The sequence below is a fragment of the Balaenoptera physalus genome (assembly GCF_965194825.1).
Source record: "Balaenoptera physalus genome assembly, chromosome: 2".
In the NCBI taxonomy this organism is placed as follows: domain Eukaryota; kingdom Metazoa; phylum Chordata; class Mammalia; order Artiodactyla; family Balaenopteridae; genus Balaenoptera; species Balaenoptera physalus.
In genome coordinates this window covers 137,882,161-137,901,675 of record NC_138883.1, presented here as the reverse complement: position 1 = coordinate 137,901,675, position 19,515 = coordinate 137,882,161, and the positions used below count along the sequence as shown (strand labels likewise).

The 19,515-nt window shown below is 41.9% G+C and overlaps 1 protein-coding gene across 6 annotated transcripts in view; it reads left to right on the top strand.

Moving 5' to 3' along the window:
- SV2B (synaptic vesicle glycoprotein 2B) overlaps positions 1–19,515 on the top strand; it is a 250,581-nt gene that overhangs the window by 209,714 nt on the left and 21,352 nt on the right. For all 6 annotated transcript variants that reach the window (XM_082449082.1, XM_082449081.1, XM_082449083.1 and 3 more), the window contains 4 exons: positions 5,241–5,374; positions 6,808–6,897; positions 12,896–13,006; positions 13,819–13,907. In XM_082449082.1, the coding sequence (XP_082305208.1) occupies positions 5,241–5,374; positions 6,808–6,897; positions 12,896–13,006; positions 13,819–13,907 (424 nt within the window). The remainder of the gene's footprint in view (positions 1–5,240; positions 5,375–6,807; positions 6,898–12,895; positions 13,007–13,818; positions 13,908–19,515) is intronic.

Sequence of the window (19,515 nt, the reverse complement as noted above, 5' to 3'; positions counted from 1 at the left end):
TGTTTAGATTCCACATATAAGTGATATCATATGATAATTGTCTTTCTTTGTCCATCTTACTTCACTTAGTCTGATAGTCTCTGAGTCCATCCATGTTGCTGCAAATGGCATTATTTCATTCTTTTTAATGGCTGAGTAATATTCCATCTTATATATGTACCACATCTTCTTCATCCATTCATCTGTCCATGGATGTTTAAGCAGCTTCCATGTCTTGGCTGTTGTAAATAGTGCTGCTATGAACATAGGGGTGCATGCATCTTTTTGAATTAGAGTTTTGTCCAGATATATGCCCACAGGTGGAATTGCTGGATCATATGGCAACTCTATTTTTAGTTCTTTAAGGAACCTCCATAATGTTCTCCATAGTGACTTTACCAATTTACGTCCCCACCAACAGTGTAGAAGGGTTCCTTTTTCTCCTGGTATGCTTGTTTTAAATCTGACCCTCTCTGATGTGTGTTCTGGGCTAATGGAAGCTTCTGTATTATCTTTTTAAGAAGAAGCTTTGGTGTAGACAATCCCTATTGTATTAGTTAAGGGTGTGTTACCCTGAGTACCTGATAAACCCTGAAATCCCTATTGTATTAGTTAAGGGTGTGTTACCCTGAGTACCTGATAAACCCTGAAATCTTAGTGGTTTAATACCAAAGAAGTTTTCCCCTCCTGCAAAGCCCGGTTGGTGTTTCTGATCTGCAGGCAGCTCTGCTCCATCAGTAATCCCAGGGCTCAGGTTCCCTCCAGCATGTGATCTACCCTCTTCAACAGGTAACCTACATGTTGGTTCAGTGAAAGAACATGGACAGTTGTATGTGGGTGCTTTTGAAGGGCAGGCTAGGAATTGGATCTTCCTTGCTCACATCCCATTGGCCCCAAATCTGTAATATGACCACACACTACAGCAAAGGACACTGGGAAATGTGACCTAGCTGTGTGCCCAGAAGGTAGAGTAAATGGGTTTGGGACGATCATGTTACCTTTGCCATATTCCACTGGATTTTTGTATCAGACACAGAGAAGAAATACGAACAGGAATAATGAAATAAAGAGTTGAAGGGTTTTCCAGATAATTCTGTTACCATAGGTAATTCTACATAATTTTAGATACAAAGTTGTATTACTCCTGATATCAGGCTCTGCATTCTACCCTTCCCCAAAATGCATACTTTAATTATCCAGGCTGTTGGTTATATGGGTCCAAGGAATTGCTTTTGTCCCCACAATTCTTGCTATAATATCATTTCCCCTGTTAATTGATCCAAATGTGTTAACACTAAGAAACTATTTCTACATATAAATTGAGTTAGAAAATTTTGTTGGGGATGGGGAACAAATAGACTCTGGATAAAAGCTGAGTCAAAATAGTGGTTCTATGTAATTTGGGACAGGTCACTCTAGCTTGTCCAGCCATGGTTCCTTCATCTATAAAATGGAGAGAAGGAAGCAAAGAGAATAGACTGTGGAGATCCGATCTGTGCCAGCCCTAACATCCAGCAGTTCTTGGGAGGCAAATAATGTTGAGAAAATTTTGGAGACGATTCTAGTATTTGGGCTGGTTTCCCTCCAAGCTGCATTAGCAATTCTAGCCCTATTTGCAGACTGCTTGTTCCACAAGGGAACTGCCCTCACAACCAACCAATGAGCAAAGGTCCTTGGCTTCCCTCTGATTGGATCAACTTAAGTCATGTGCTCACCTCAGCCAATCACTAAACCCCAGAGGATGCCAGGTCCTGGGAATTTCATATACTTTCTTCTCCATCCCTGACACTGGGGATGGGGTCAATCCCACCCAAACCACAAGTCTGCAACCCAGTGGAGAGGAAGGATGGGAAGGATGTTGTGAGGGGAGCAACCCACAATAATCACTACAAACTGCATCATTTTTTCACTTCACTTTGCACACACAAACACACAATGTCTGGGTGTCTGGTTTCTAAAAAAGCAATAAAAGAATTCAGGCTGGGGACACACTGACCAAGACTAAGTGGGATGCCCATGGCAGAGGGGCCACATAGCTCCTGGCTGATAGCAGGGCTCGTGGTTAAGTATCTTACTCCAAATGGATAGGATATTTTCCTATGTGTATGCCTGTAAGAAATCTATGGCTTTTACGTTCCATTTAAAAATACCAGCCTCGTGGATGATTAGGCTTAATTGAAACAGGCATTAATTTGAGGGCAACCCATCCTAGAAATATGGTGGACCAGAATCACAGTGTAACAGGAGTGATTATTTATTTTAAACCTCATTTTACCAGGACCAGGTGTTCTGTCCACAATGAACAGAGACATTTTTTTTTTTTAATTTTTACTTATTTATTTATTTATTTATTTATTTATTTATTTATTTATTTCTTGGGCTGTGTTGGGTCTTCGTTTCTGTGCGAGGGCTTTCTCTAGTTGCAGCGAGCGGGGACCACTCTTCATCACGTTGCGCGGGCCTCTCACTGTCGCAGCCTCTCTTGTTGAGGAACACAGGCTCCAGATGCGCAGGCTCAGCAGTTGTGGCTCACGGGCCCAGTTGCTCGGCGGCATGTGGGATCCTCCCAGACCAGGGCTCGAACCCGTGTCCCCTGCATTGGCAGGCAGATTCTCAACCACTGCGCTACCAGGGAAGCCCTACAGAGACATTTGATGATATTTCCTATTGCCCCCCAAAAATGTATATATTATGGAAGATTAATTCCCACTGTAGTCAGCAGCACCAGCTGTTTGAGAAATCCTGATGGAGAAAAGTAAGGCAAGCTAAAAGATCAGTGACCAGAACAATCCCTGCCTCCAAATTAATAGTAGTCCTATATATTTGCAGTTCACTGTTTAATTTTAATTGACTTAAGGCCCCAAAGATGTGCCTAATGAATGTGATAAGTACAGATTACTAAAATCACCATAAAAACCAGAGAGGCATGAGGGAATAATGGATTTTGGCTAATTTGCATATATTGTCATTAAGAAAAAAAATCTCTCTGAGGCAGAATACTTTCTAAACATACCTGCTTCTGCCTTTCTTCTCTTGTTACACACCTGAGTTTGACTGCTATGTAGTTTTGGTCAGCTTTATTTCTGATTACGCCAGAGTGGTTTTTGGACATGAGCTGAGGATGTGGAAATCTTACTATGGATTTGCCTTCTTCTTTCTGTTGTCACTCCCGAGAGAGGAAAGACTTCTTAATTAAAATTAAAGTGAACAAACAGGGACTTCCCTAGTGGAGCAGTGGTTAAGAATCTGCCTGCCAGTGCAGGGGACACGGGTTCGAGCCCTGGTCCAGAAAGGTCCCACATGTCTCGGAACAACTAAACCCGTGCATCACAACTACTGAGCCCACACGCCGCAACTACTGAAGCCCATGCGCCTAGAGCCCCTTCTCTGCAACAAGAGAAGCCACCGCAATGAGAAACCCGTGTACTGCAACGAAGAGCAGCCCCCGCTCGCCACAACTAGAGAGAGCCCACACGCAGCAACGAAGACCCAAAGCAGCCAAAAATAAATAAATAAATAAATTTATATATATATTAAAAAAATGAACAAACTGCAGTGAGATGGAAGGAGAATAGGCCAGGCTGTGCAAAAAAGAGATTTGATTCTGATTGAGAATGTTGGATGTATTATGTGTATTATGTTCTGTGGCCATTGTGTAAAAGCGGCCACAGCCCCATGTTTTTTCACCTGGGATTCCCTCCGGCCAGTCATTCCATTGTGCAAATAGAGTAAGAAATATCTGCAGAAACAGCAGATATTGGTTAGGAGTCCCATGCAAGTAGAACAAATTGAACCGCGATGGTAAAAGAGAATTCAAGACATAAACTGCCCACCTCCGGAGTTGGCCATATAGTATATTTTTAAGTAAATGGAACAGAGATTTTACAGCCGAATAATGTTCACCGTTTGAACTTTAGAAATCAATATATTTATTTATAAAGTTTGGTCTTTTTAAGAAATGCTGTTGGAATTGTCTTCAGAGATTGTTTTGAGTGGCATGAGAGAACCAGTCTATTTCATAACCTTGGCTTTAAACGAAAACAATCCTTTTGCTGATCTTTGCTGATATTCATCTATTTTACTCAACATCTTTGGCACTAACTGTCATGTAACTAGTTCTAAACAAATCAAATCTACCCTCAAAGCAGGTGAATTATTTTTAGTTGCTGGGAGCTTTCACACGCAGCAAATCTGTGGAAGTACCATTACCTGCCTTCTACAGCTGTGAAAACCCACCAACATAACAATAACGATGTGAGAAAGCCAGGATTTGAACTCTGATCTATGTGACTGCAAAAGTCCAGGCACTTTTCACTGTGTTATCGTTCCTTGAAAGAGGGAAATTTGCTACTTACGAAGATATTTGAAGGAATGTTTTGTAGATCCTGAAGGCAATTTCTGAAAATGAATTTTAGAAATGTTTTGAATAATGAAAGCTGAGTAGGAGCTATTCACCTCTTCATTTCAATGATGGTAGAATTCATTTGAATGTAGAAGCTGAGTTTCTTTCAAAATAATTAGTATTATCACTGACAGTGTTTTTTCAAAGTGTGGTCCTGAACCCTGTGCATTGGAATCACCTAGAGCTGGTATTGCCCTTTGACTTGGGTAAGATTAATCCCCCATCAAAACCCTGGGTCACATAAGGCCCTGCTCTGGCTTTCCTCCAGCTGTACCCCTTCCCACGAGGCAATGTGCATCCCTAAGGCCACAACCCCACTCCATCCACATCATGCTCTGGCTACTCAGGACCTAGGACTCCCCACTAAACTCAAGGAATCATGACAAGGACACCCACTCTCACCACGGTGGTGTGTGTGGTGTGACCACACCTGTTGGCATGAGGCCCCTCATTCTACAGGAGGGGCTGGTGGGGGGACAGAAAGGGGTCCTGTAAAGGGGGGCCTTGGGGAGGTCAGGGCTTGGCCTTCCAGCTCCTTATTTGTTAAGCAGGAGGATGGAACATCTGTTATCTAACAGTTTAACTGAAATTTTAATGAATATATAGAAATATGGGATGGTGCCTCCATCTGTACTCCTACCCAAGGCCCCATAAGTGTCAGGCCAGGTCTGCCTATGGGGTTGACAAGATGCAGATTCCCAGCGCCTTTCAGAATCAGAGGCTTTGGGGGGCACAGCCGGGGAGTCTGCGTGTTAACCTGCTCCCCAGGTGGGGCTCTTGTGCCCCAGGGTTTGAAGGCCAGTGCTCGAAGGTCACTCTAAGACCACGTGTCAGAGGTCCTCTGACTGCTTCTTCACAGGCTGGGGCTTCAGCATGGGCACCAACTACCACTTCCACAGCTGGAGAGTGTTTGTCATCGTTTGCGCTCTGCCCTGCACCGTGTCCATGGTGGCCCTGAAGTTCATGCCAGAGAGCCCGAGGTTTCTGCTAGAGGTGAGTCAGCGCCCCCAGCCCGTGTGAGGGCAACGGAACAGCGACAGGAGCTAGCCCTGCTGCTCCAGCCCCTTGGACCCATGTTGGCTGACCTGGCCCATCATTAAATCCATTGTGATGGTTGCGTGCCTGGGATCCAAGGACTGCCAGAGCCGGAGGGACTCGGGAGCTCACTGAGCACAGAGCGGCAGCACTGCTCGCCGAGGCTGGGTGGAGCTGGAGGGGGCTCTGCTGAGGATGCTTCTGGCACCCACTCTCCCCAGAGGTCCTGATTATGAGGCTCTTCAAAGCTGCATGCAGTTTTTCCATGTTGCGGCTGTGAGCTGGGCTGTAAATCTGTCACTGCTCCCAAGCCCTTCAAGACTCTTGGCTTTGCAGGACCTCTCTCCTCCAGAAAGCTGCTCCCAGAGTCCTGTGAGTTTTCCAGCTTGGTGGTGGTGGTGGTGAGGCTCTCGTGCTTGCGGTGGTCAGACAGGCAGGGCTGGTGGAGGGGCGATAGGAGCCCAATTCTCAGAGTCTACTTATAAGCCTCCTTCTAGCTTTCTGCAGACTGACCTTCCTTGTTGAATTTCTTCTTTCATCCCATTGATCAGGTTCCAGATGCAGCAAAAAGTTTTTTATCCATGCTTATCTCAAAAGTTATCCTTCATTGTGTATGAGTTTCCTAGGGCTGCTCTAACAAAGGCACACAAACCGAGGGGCTCATAGTAACAGAAATTTATTGTCTCACAGGTCTGTTGGCTAAAAGTCCCCAACCAAGGTGTTGGCAGGGCCACACTCCCTTGGAAGCCCTTAGGGCAATCTTTACTTGCCTCTTTCAACTTCTGGTGGGTTGCTTGCATTTTTTGGCATTCCTTGGCTTGCAGCTGTTTCACTCCAGTCTCTGCCTTTGTCACCACACGGTGTTCTCTCTGTGTGTCTCTGGGTCTTCACACGGGCTTCTTCTTATAAAGACACCAGTCATGTTGGATTAGGGGTGCACCCTACCCCAGTATGACCTCATCTTAATTAATTACATCTGCAGCAACCCTACTTCCAAATAAGGTCACATTCTGGGGTACTGGCAGCTAGAACTTCAACATATTTTTAGGGTCGGGGACACAGTTCAACCCATCACATGTTGTGTCTTTGCTTTGTCCTGCCAGGGAGGAACATGGCTCCCACCCTGCAGTCTATTCAACCTTAAACTATGAATAGTTACTCATAGCCTATAATGATAATAATACCCAGCATTTACACCTTGAAGGTAAACCATATTATCCTTCCAAGATGGGCTGTGACAGAAACTTGTCCTAGTCTTTCACAAGCCCTAGATAGTAACACATCCATGGACAATCGCTTCAGACTTGGGTATCAGCACCTGTTGGGCTTGTAGGGTTTTCCACCCCTAATCAGCAAAAGATTGTTCATGTCTCTTTCCTTGGTTTTACCAGATGGGCAAACATGACGAAGCCTGGATGATTCTCAAGCACGTCCACGACACCAACATGAGGGCTAAGGGGGCCCCAGAGAAGGTGTTCACGGTGAGTGCATGGTCACCTCTGCCAACAGGAGGGGGCCTCTCCTCTTCACTGCTCTGGTTTGCTAAAAAATAATTTTATTATATAAGCACATCTCAGAAAATTTGTCAAAAGGGGAATAAAGCCCCTGACATTCCTATTACTGCATCATAATTATTCTTTGCATTTTGATGGATACCTTCTTGGTACTGCTAATTGTTCAAAAATGGCAAAGGGAAAAACTAGCTGTATTCATATGGGGATAACCATATGTACATATATTTACATATATCAATGCATATAGATTAGTTAGGAGTACTTATAGGCATTCTATATGTGTCTCATAGTATTCACGATCATCCTTTTAATGGACATTAATGTTAGAAACATTAACACAGTTTTTGTAAATATGTCCCCAATGTTAGAGATTCATATGCCCTGTTTTTTTACCTTGTCCCTGCAAATATTGCTGCAATGAACCTTTTCCTACACATAGTTCCTTTCCTTTCATGTTCTGGGTTTGTTTTCTAAGAGTAGACTCCTAGAAATAAAATGAGTGGCTCAAACGGCATGAGTATTTTTATAGCTCTTGAGATGCATTGCAAATTACATTTCAGTAGAGTTGCAATGATCTGTGATACCACCAGTGATAGGATACCTGTTTCTCAGCATCCTTACCAGCATTGGCTGTTAGCCTGGATTTTCCTTCTCACTAGTTTAAAAAGTGAAAAACTAGCGAATGGCAGTTTCTATGAGGAGGTCCTGTTAGTTACCATGAACTGTGTTCTTCCCACCAAGCTGTAGCCAACCACGAGGAATACCCACGGCAGGGTCCCTGTGTACCTGTCTGCATGACCCCCTTTTAGACCAACTCCAAATCCATTTCTTCAAGGAAGCCTTCCTGAGTTAACTCCCACCTACTCCAACTCACTGCTTTTGTTTCTTTGGCTTCCATAATTTGAGTCTGGAGTAAAACACTTCTTCTTGTTAACCTGTTACTTGAAACCCCTGATTCTCAGGCAGGACCCCATAGCAGCTAAGAATCTACAACCTGAAGCCAGACCAGTCTGGGTCCAAATCCTGGTTTTAACATGTTCTAGCTGTGTGGCCTTAGGCAAGGTACTGTCTGTGCCTTATTTTCTTCATTGGGAAAAGAAGGATAACAATGTTTATAAATACAGTTATGGTAAGGATTAAAATCAAGCACCTAAACTGTGCCTGGCTTAGAGTAAATACTACATAGATGTTAACTATTATCCAAATATTTTATGTCATATTTTTTAATAAATAAACTCAAATAACAGATTTTATAGAAAGTTGTCCAGTGGTATATTTCCCCAATTCCAACGCTCCTAAAATTATCTAAAATATGGGACCAGTGCTTTTATCACAAACATTTATTAAGAAGCACCATTAACAATATTTATAGACTTCCCGGTTGGATAAACGAAATGTAATTGAAAATATAACTTTTAGCTAGTTCATTTTCTTAATCCTTCCTCAATTAACTTTCTTATTAAAAATTTCCCACACTTAAAAAAAAAGGAAGAAGAAGTACAATTAGCAGAACTACTCCAAATGAAAGATGATAAGGGAATTGATGGTTCTCCCAACCTCCCATCCCCGCTGCTCCCTGTGATGGATTTTAATGCTGCAGCTGGACTGCAGGTCTGGACCCCAGATGTTAGCAGGAGCGCCCTGTCCCCTGGGGTCTGGGTATACTTGGTTCAGTCCTGCCTCCCACCCCCACCCATTCTATAGCCTTCTCTCCAAGCTCCTGCTTATTCCTAGGAGATGTTACTGAGTCTTTGGGTATAACCTCTGCTGTTAGTAGATTTCACCCTTTCTCAGGAAAAGGGAATTAAAAAGGTCACGGGCTCAGTATTTCCATACTGACTTGACGATCATAGTAATTTTGTAGAAGAGGATGACTGGATGGGCCAGGAAAAAAAAAAAAGAAAAGAAAAACAGCTGGAAAGTGTTCCTGACCTCAGACAGCTGGGCAGTGGCCGGAGTCAGGAGTGATACTCAGCCCTGCTGAATGGGGTCGTCTGCTATGATCCTGTGCGCTCCCCTCTGTAGACGGTACTCACAGTAAACATGCTCAGGGGCCTGGAGGAAGAGCTTAGGGTAGGCCAGGCTCTTAGTGTTCATGGTGAGCCCTGGATGTGGCCCTCCTCACATCCACCTTGGAGGTGATGGGGTTCAGGACATGATACCCCAAAATATGGCACCTCGGCATATTGAATATCATTAAGCTGAAGGAGTTTGAGAAAACAGCAGAAGTAGAAATGTCACTCTGACCTCCCCCTGCTCCCCTTTCTTCCCTGAAACAGACCATAAATCTCCCACATGGAAGGTGCTCTCCCTGCACCAGGAGGAAAGAAGATGTTGTTCTCAGCAGAGATGGGGAACTTAGGGCCAAGAAGGCTGTATCAACAAACCTTGTTAAACTAACCCTTATAGTCCTAATTACTTCTTCACCATTTATTCACCCTAGCCCAAATCCCTTTGTCTTGTCAGTTCTTCACAAATGTACTGTTTCTACAAGGTATAAAAACTTCCTGGGCTGGTCACTTCTTTGGGGCTTCATTCTCTTGTGAAAGCTCCCACGGACATGTAAAAATTCAGTAAAATGTGGCTGCTTTACTCCTGTTAATCTCTCTTTGCCAGTTTAACTTCCAGACCCAGCCAGGGAGCCTAAGAGGGTAGAGGAATACTTTCCCCTCCCCTACAGAGCCCTGGCTCCCCTACAGAGCCCTGGCTTTCAGCAGCCCCATTCGCTACCTCACAAGCTTCTGAACAGCCCCCTGGCAGGTGTCCATTGAGACACCTTTGGAAAGGGGGTGGGTTGAAGTATTCCCCTGAGAACTCATGCTCTGCAAGGCTGGGGTGAACACAGACCACACAGACTGTATTCTACTTTAGACTGAAGCAAAGCCAAGTATCCTAGTTAACTGTAAATTAGAGTAATTATGCTTGCAAGTTGTCAACACACCCACTCCCAGATCCCTAGGGAATAGGGTGTTATTTTTCCCAGGAGCAAAGCAAAGACAAAATTTGCATTTCCTTCTCCCCTCCCCTTCCCCCCTCCCCTCCCCTCCCCTTCCCCCCTCCCCTCCCCTCCCCTTCCCCCCTCCCCTCCCCTCCCCTTCCCCCCTCCCCTCCCCTCCCCTTCCCCCCTCCCCTCCCCTCCCCTTCCCCCCTCCCCTCCCCTCCCCTTCCCCCCTCCCCTCCCCTCCCCTCCCCTCCCCTCCCCTTCCCCCCTCCCCTTCCCCCTCCCCCCTCTCCCCTCTCCTTCCCCCTTCCCCCTTCCCCCTTCCCCCTTCCCCCTTCCCCTTCCCCCCTCCGCACCTCAGGCATGTGGGATCTTACTTCCCTGACCAGGGATTGAACCCGCACCCCCTGCGGTGCAAGCACAAAGTCTTAACCACTGGACTGCTGGGAAGTCCCATTTAGTGTGATTCTTAATGTGCTTCCTGACTTGAGGTCAACCTTCTCCTCGGCCTCTTTCGGTTGCAGCTGGGTTCTTGGTCTCCCTGGGGTACCTAATAACACAAAGACCAGTTCCAGCCAAGAGTCCCACTGGAGGGCCTGCTGCGTTCCCTCTCCTGTGTCCCAGTCTGGGCCCGGGCAGAAGAGCATTTGCAAAGGCCACATAACCAGGAATGGCAGGACCAGCCCAGGAGGCTCTGGCATGCTTATATACCTGTGAGTTTTAGGAAGAGCACCTATGCTTTTACGAGGTTCTCAAAGGGGTATCCGGCCCTCCCAAGAGTTTAAGAACCACTGTTTTCAGGGTTTAGAAAAACAAAGCCAAGCCATCCTAGGCTCAGTGCTTGGGGATTAAAGAAGCAATTGTCCCTAATTCAGGGACTGTATTTTCCCCTGTGAATATCCAGCCTCATCTCTCTCTCTCTTTGTCTCCTCACATTCTCAGTCCCTTGGCTGAAGAAAGAGATGGAGACACTTACGACTAAAGCCTTTTCTCCCTAGAAAGAAAGGTTTGTTGGAGGAGGTGATAGAAACTGGTTTTGAATTTTTGGAGTACACTCTTCTATTTTCTTCTGAATTGATCTGCATGCACGGACCTTGATAACTTGGCTGAGAGTTTGTGTGGTCAGGAATCTCCTTACCATGATGGTTAGTTATAGAATGCAATGGTTGTCTTGAACATTGATTAAACTGAAAATCGCTGTCTTAATGAGTCAGGATTGCTCCTTGGGGCTACCTGCTGACATCGGACAAATTAACACTTTGCGGGGCCCTGGGGGGAGCCCTGAGATATACAGCCTTATTCCCATTCCCTATCTCTTTGATTTCCTCCAGGAAAACCAGGGGTGGCAAGGAGGACATAATTTCTCTCTCTTTTTAAAAATTAAGGTATAATTGACAGATAACATTATATTAGTTTCAGGTGCACCACATAATGATTCAGTTATTTGTATACATTGCAAAATGATCACCACAATAAGTCTCGTTACCATCTGTCACCACACATTTACAAAAATTTTTTTTCTTGTGATGAAGACTTTTAAGATTTACTTTGTTAACAACTTTCAAGTAATGAATACTGTATTATTAACTATAGTCACCATACTCTACGTTACATCCCCATGACTTATTTTATAACTGAAAATTTGTACCTTTGACGCCTTTCTTCTATTTTATCCACCCCCACACCCTCTCCCCTGTGGGAACCACCAGTCTGTTCTCTGTATCTATGAGCTTGGTTTTCTGTTTCTGTTTTGTTTTGTTTGTTTGTTTGATTCCAAATACAAGTGGGATCATAGGGTATTTGTCTTTCTCTGTCTGACTTATTTCACTTACATAATGCCCTCGACGTCCATCCATGTTGGTGCAAATGGCAAGATTTTTTTTTTAATTTTTTGTGGCTGAGTAGTATTCCATTGTGTGTGTGTTTGCGTGAGTGGGTGTATATCACATCGTTATCCATTCACCTGTTGATGGCCACTTAGGTTGTTTCCATATCTTCACTTTTATAAATAATGCTGCAGTGAACATGGGAATGCAGATATCTTTTCGAGTTAGTGTTTTCATTTCCTTCGGATAAATACCCAGAAGTGGAATTGCTGGATCATATGGTAGTTCTATTTTTAATTTAATTATAGAACCTCTATACTACTTCCCATAGTAGCTGCACCAATTTACATCCCCACCAACAATGCAGAAGAATTTCCTTTTCCCCACATCCTTGTCAACACTTGTTATTTCTTGTCTTTTTGATAATAACCATTCTAGCAGGTACGAGGTGATATCTCATTGTAGTTTTGATTTGCATTTCCCTGATGATTAGTGATGTTGAGCATTTTTTTCACGTACCTGTTGGCCATCTGTATGTCTTCTTTGGAAAACTGTCTATTCAGATCCTCTGTCCATTTTTTAATTGGATCTTTTTTTTTTTTTTTTTTTTGCTATTGAGTCCCATAAGTTCGTTTTATATTTTGGATATTAGTCTCTTATCAGATACATGATTTGCAAGTATTTTCTCCCATTCAGTAAGTTGCCTTTTCATTTTGTTGATGATTTCCTTTGCTGTGCAGAAGGAGGACATAATGTCTTTTATTCTGCTGTGTTTTAAAAATGTCTTACATAGCAAACCCCCTTTCCTAACACACACACACAAACACACACACACACTGTTGCCTATATGGGTTCTAGACTTCTGTGATGTTAGTATCCATTAAGGATAGACTTGTGAATTTTAAGGTGAAGTCAATTCTACTATGGGCAAATCAGATATAAACAGGAATTCAGCGTATTTCCCAAAGCCATAATTGAGTGAAAAAACTCTGATTCATTTTGTCTGCAGTGGGACATAGCCACCTGAGAAAGATCCCTAAAGAGATAACTATGTACAATTTTGGTTAAGAATTACTGACCTGTAGGGTCACCAAAAGCTCCTCTAGCCCTAAGTAAGTTAATAAAATCAGTTACATTAAACTAAGAATTGAAAAGTCAAAGTGGGGTTAAGATTCTCTAGCCCATCTTTGCTTTACAGGTTTCCAACATTAAAACTCCCAAGCAAATGGATGAATTCATTGAGATCCAAAGTTCAACAGGGACTTGGTACCAGCGCTGGCTAGTCAGATTCAAGACCACTTTCAAGCAGGTACAACTGGGGACCTGGGGTTGTTGAGAGGGAGGCTCTATGGAAATCTGTAATGTCAGTGGATGAAGAATAGAGATCTTGAACACCCCCATCAACCCAAGACAGTGTGGTGGGCAGGAAGCAACCTTGGATAGGGACTTTCAGGTCCTAGCCCATGCTTACCTGTGAGGCTTTGAGCCACAAACTATAAACCTTTGTTTCTTTCCTTTGTTCTTCCTTCTCAAGGCAGAGATTTTGAATATAGGTGCAATGTCTAGTCTGAGTAAACACCTTTCTCTCTAGCACCTTCTCATTAAATAACCCATAGGAAGAAAAGAGTGGGTTAAAGAAATGACCCCTTTGAGATTTGTTGGTGATTTCTGAGAAAGTCTTCATGAAGGGCAAAGCTCCTATGAGGTGAATCAACTATTGAACACTGAGGCAGTCAATGGCCAGAGTCTCCTGAGCCTGGATGACCTTCTTGGTGTAGGGTGGTTCAATGTTTGGAATATCACCCATTCCCACTGGTGGGGAGCAGAACTCACTACTCAAGGCTATTCACTGCCTTGACATCTCCACTCTGTGTGCTTTTTGTCACATGTATGGAACATTGCTGTGTTCCCAGATGCTACAGGACTGTTAGAAGTTGAGACCAGCCAGTAAGAAGAGAAGAGGCTTTCCTTGTTATTTGAGCAGAATTGCTGCCTCTGGAAGATAATGGTTGCCCATTCTCTCCATGGGTTCCTAGGCAATTAAATAGAAAATATTAAAAATGAGCTCTTCCAAGTCACAAGTTTCTGCCTTTAACAACCCATCTCTTCTGTGTGTTATAGGTCTGGGAAAATGCTCTGTACTGTGTGATGGGGCCCTACAGGATGAACACACTGATTCTGGCCGTGGTCTGGTTCACCATGGCTTTAAGGTAAGCTCTGTCTTCCTTAAGTTCATTAATTTCCTTGTGCTTCAGGTGCCTCATCTATACACTCAGGGTTACAGTTGGTTCTAACTCACAGAGTCTGTGTCAGATTGGATGATTTTGGCTCTGAGTAACAGGCAACCAACTCTAGTGGCTTCTACAACTAGGAAATTTCTGATCCTTTTTTTTTTTAATTTTTATTTTATTAAAATTTTTTTTTTATTATTATTTTTTTACATCTTTATTGGAGTATAATTGCTTTACATTGTTGTGTTAGTTGCTGATGTATAACAAAGTGAATCAGCTATACATACACATATATCCCGATATCCGCTCCCTCTTGTGTCTCCATCCCACACTCCCTATCCCACCCCTCTAGGTGGTCATAAAGGACCAAGATGATCTCCCTGTATTATGCGGCTGCTTCTCACTAGCTATCTATTTTACATTTGGTAATGTATATATGTCAATGCCACTCTCTCACTTTGGCCCAGCTTACCCTTCCCCCTCCCCGTGTCCTCAAGTCCATTCTCTACGTCTGTGTCTTTATTCCTATCATACCCCTAGGTTCTTCAGAACCATTTTTTTTTTTTTAGATTCCATATATATGTGTTAGCATACGCTATTTGTTTTTCTTTTTCTGACTTACTTCACTCCTTAGGACAGACTCTAGGTCCATCCACTTCACTACAAATAACTCAATTTCGTTTCTTTTTATGGCTGAGTAATATTCCATTGTATATATGTGCCACATCTTCTTTATCCATTCATCTGTCGATGGACATTTAGGTTGTTTCCATGTCCTGGCTATTGTAAATAGTGCTGCAATGAACATTGTGGTACATGACCCTTTTTGAATTATGGTTTTCTCAGGGTATATGCCCAGTAGTGGGATTGCAGGATCGTTTGGTAGTTCTATTTTTAGTTTTTTAAGGAACCTCCATACTGTTCTCCATAGTGGCTATATCAATTTACATTCCCACCAACAGTGCAAGAGGGTTCCCTTTTCTCCACACCCTCTCCAGCATTTATTGTTTGTAAAATTTTTGATGATGGCCATTCTGACTGGTGTGGGGTGATACCTCATTGTGGTTTTGATTTGCATTTCTCCAATGATTAGTGATGTTGAGCAGATTTCATGTGCTTCTTGGCCATCTGTATGTCTTCTTTGGAGAAATGTCTATCTAGGTCTCCTTCCCATTTTTGGATTGGGTTGTTTGTTTTTTTAATATTGAGCTGCATGAGCTGTTTATATATTTTGGAGATTAATCCTTAGTCTGATGATTCATTTGCAAATATTTTCTCCCATTCTGAGGGTTGTCTTTTCGTCTTGTTTATGGTTTCCTTTGCTGTGCAAAAGCTTTGAAGTTTCAGTAGGTCCCATTTGTTTATTTTTGTTTTTATTTCCATTACTCTAGGAGGTGGATCAAAAAAGATCTTGCTATGATTTATGTCAAAGAGTGTTCCTCCTATGTTTTCCTCTAAGAGTTTTATAGTGTCCAGTCTTACATTTAGGTCTGGAATCCATTTTGAGTTTATTTTTGTGTATGGTGTTAGGGAGTGTTCTAATTTCATTCTTTAACATGTAGCTGTCCAGTTTTCCCAGCACCACTTATTGAAGAGACTGTCTTTTCTCCATTGTATATCTTTGCCTCCTTTGTCATAGATTAGTTGACCATAGGTGCGTGGGTTTATCTCTGGGCTTTCTATCTTGTTCCATTGATCTATGTTTCTGTTTTTGTGCCAGTACCATATTGTCTTGATTACTGTAGCTTTGTAGTATAGTCTGAAGTCAGGGAGTCTGATTCCTCCAGCTCCGTTTTTTTCCCTCAAGACTGCTTTGGCTATTCGGGGTCTTTTTTGTCTCCATACAAATTTTAAGATTTTTTGTTCCAGTTCCATAAAAAAAGCCATTGGTAATTTGATAGGGATTGCATTGAATCTGTAGATTGCTTTAGGTAGTATAGTCATTTTCACAGTGTTGATTCTTCCAATCCAAGAACATGGTATATCTCTCCATCTGTTGGTATCATCTTTAATTTCTTTCATCAGTGTCTTATAGTTTCCTGCATACACGTCTTTTGTCTCCTTAAGTAGGTTTATTCCTAGGTATTTTATTCTTTTTGTTGCAGTGGTAAATGGGAGTGTTTCCTTCATTTCTCTTTCAGATTTTTCATCATTAGTGTATAGGAATGCAAGAGATTTCTGTGCATTAATTTTGTATCCTACAACTTTACCAAATTCACTGATTAGCTCTAGTAGCTTTCTGGTGGCCTCTTTAGGATTCTCTATGTATAGTATCATGTCATCTGCAAACAGTGACAGTTTTACTTCTTCTTTTCCAATTTGTATTCCTTTTATTTCTTTTTCTTCTCTGATTGCCATGGCTAGGACTTCCAAACCTATGTTGAATAATAGTGGTGAGAGTGGACATCCTTGTCTTGTTCCTGATCTTAGAGGAAATGCTTTCAGTTTTTCACCATTGAGAATGATGTTTGCTGTGGGTTTGTCATATATGGCCTTTATTATGTTGAGGTAAGTTCCCTCTATGGCCACTCTCTATAGAGTTTTTATCATAAATGGGTGTTGAATTTTGTCAAAAGCTTTTTCTGCATCTACTGAGATGATCATATGGTTTTTATTCTTCAGTTTGTTAATATGGTGTATCACATGGATTGATTTGCGTATATTGAAGAATCTTTGCATCCCTGGGATAAATCCCACTTGATCATGGTGTATGATCCTTTTAATGTGTTTTTGGATTCTGCTTGCTAGTATTTTGTTGAGGATTTTTGCATCTCTATTCTTCAGTGATATTGGTCTGCAATTTTCTTTTTTTGTAGTATCTTTGTCTGGTTTTGGTATCAGGGTGATGGTGGCCGTATAGAATTAGTTTTGGAGTGTTCCTTCCTCTGCAATTTTTCGGAAGAGTTTGAGAAGGATGGGGGTTAGCTCTTGTCTAAATGTTTGATAGAATTCCCTGTGAAGCCACCTGGTCCCTGACTCTTGTTTGCTGGAAGATTTTTAATCACAGTTTCAATTTCATTACTTGTGATTGGTCTGCTCATATTTTCTATTTCTTCCTGGTTCAGTGTTGGAAGGTTATACATTTCTAAGAATTTGTCCATTTCTTCCAGGGTGCCCATTTTATTGGCATAGAGTTGCTTGTAGTAGTCTCTTAGGATGCTTTGTATTTCTGCGGCATCCGTTGTAACTTCTCCTTTTTCATTTCTAATTTTATTGATTTGAGTCCTCTCCCTCTTTTTCTTGATGAGTCTGGCTAATGGTTTATCAATTTTGTTTACCTTCTCAAAGAACCAGCTTTTAGTTTTATTGATCTCTACTATTGTTTTCTTTGTTTCTATTTCATTTATTTCTGCTCTGATCTTTATGATTTCTTTCCTTCTGCTAACTTTGGGTTTTGTTGGTTCTTCTTTCTCTAGTTCCTTTAGGTGTAAGGTTAGATTGTTTATTTGAGATTTTTCTTGTTTCTTGAGGTAGGCTTGTACAGCTATAAACTTCCCTCTTCATCTTGTGTATCTTCCTTCCCTTTCCATCTTGTCTATCTTTCTTTGAATGTGGTTTTTGTTCCACAGGCTACAGGATTGTAGTTCTCCTTGCTTCTGCTGTCTGCCCTCTCGTATCCCATAGGTTTTGGATCGTCGCGTTTTCATTGTCATTTGTCTCTATGTATGTTTTGATTTCCTGTTTGATTTCTTCAGTGATCTCTTGGTTATTTAGTAACGTATTGTTTAGCCTCCATGTGTTTGTGTTTTTTACGTTTTGTTCCCTGTAATTGATTTCTAATCTCATAGTGTTGTGGTCAGAAAAGATGCTTGGTATGATTTCAATTTTCTTAATTTACTGAGGCTTGATTTGTGACCTAAGATGTGATCTATCCTGGAGAATGTTCCATGTGCACTTGAGAAGAAAGTATAATCTGCTGTTTTTGGATGGAATGTCATTTAAAGCTTCTGTTTCCTTACTTATTTTAATTTTGGATGATCTGTCCATTGGTGTAAGTGAGGTGTTAAAGTCCCCCACTATTATTGTGTTACTGTCGATTTCCTCATTTATAGCTGTTAGCAGTTGCCTTATGTATTGAGGTGCTCCTATGTTCGGTACATATATACTTATAATTGTTATATCTTCTTGGATTGATCGCTTGATCATTACGTAGTGTCCTTCCTTGTCTCTTGTAACACTCTTTATTTTAAAGTCTATTTTATCTGATATGAGTATTGCTACTCCAGCTTTCTTTTGATTTCCATTTGCATGGAATATCTTTTTCCATCCCCTCACTTTCAGTCTGTATGTGTCCCTAGGTCTAAAGTGGGTCTCTTGTAGACAACATATAAATGGGTCTTATTTTTGTATCCATTCAGCGAGCCTGTGTCTTTTGGTTGGAGCATTTAATCCATTCACGTTTAAGGTAATTATCAATATGTATGTTCCTATGACCATTTTCTGAATTGTTTTGGGTTTGTTTTTGTAGGTCTTTTTCTTCTCTTTTGTTTCCCACTTAGAGAAGTTCTTTTAGCATTTGTTGTAGAGCTGGTTTGGTGGTACTGAATTCTCTTAGCTTTTGCTTGTCTGTAAAGCTTTTGATTTCTCCAACAAATCTGAATGAGATCCTTGCTGTGTAGAGTAATCTTGGTTGTAGGTTCTTCCCTTTCATCACTTTAAGTATATCATGCCACTCCCTTCTGGCTTGTAGAGTTTCTGCTGAGAAATCAGCCGTTAACCTTATGGGAGTTCCCTTGTATGTTATTTGTCAGTTTTCCCTTGCTGCTTTCAATAATTTTTCTTTGTCTTTAATTTTTGCCAGTTTGATTACTATATGTCTCGGCATGTTTCTCCTTGGGTTTATCCTGTATGGGCCTCTCTGCACTTACTGGACTTGGGTGGCTATTTCTTTTTCCATGTTAGGGAAGTTGTCAAATATAATCTCTTCAAATATTTTCTCGGGTCCGTTCTCTCTCTCTTCTCCTTCTGGGACCCCTATAATGCGAATGTTGTTGTGTTTCATGTTGTCCCAGATGTCTCTTAGGCTGTCTTCATTTCTTTTCATTCTGTTTTCTTTATTCTCTTCCACAGCAGTGAATTCCACCCTTCTGTCTTCCAGTTCACTTATCCGTCCTTATGCCTCAGTTATTCTGCTATTGATTCCTTGTAGTGTATTTTTCATTTCAGTTATTGTATTGTTCATCTCTGTTTGTTCGTTCTTTAATTCTTCTAAGTCTTTGTTAAACATTTCTTGCATCTTCTCGATCTTTGCCTCCATTCTTTTTCCGAGGTCCTGGATCATCTTCACTATTGTTATTCTGAATTCTTTTCTGGAAGATTGCTTATCTCCATTTCATTTAGTTTTTTTCTGGGGTTTTATCTTGTTCCTTCTTTTGGTACATAGCCCTCTGCCTTTTCATCTTGTATATCTTTCTGTGAATGTGGTTTTTGTTCCACAGGTTGTAGGATTTTAGTTCTTCTTGCTCTGCTCTTTGTCCTCCAGGTAGTTTTACCTCTTGCTTTGCAACTTTATATTCCTGTGTTCTTTCTCATGAGTAGCTGAGTTAGCTAAGGCCTACAACTTAGTGTTAAATGGTAGTGCTGATAA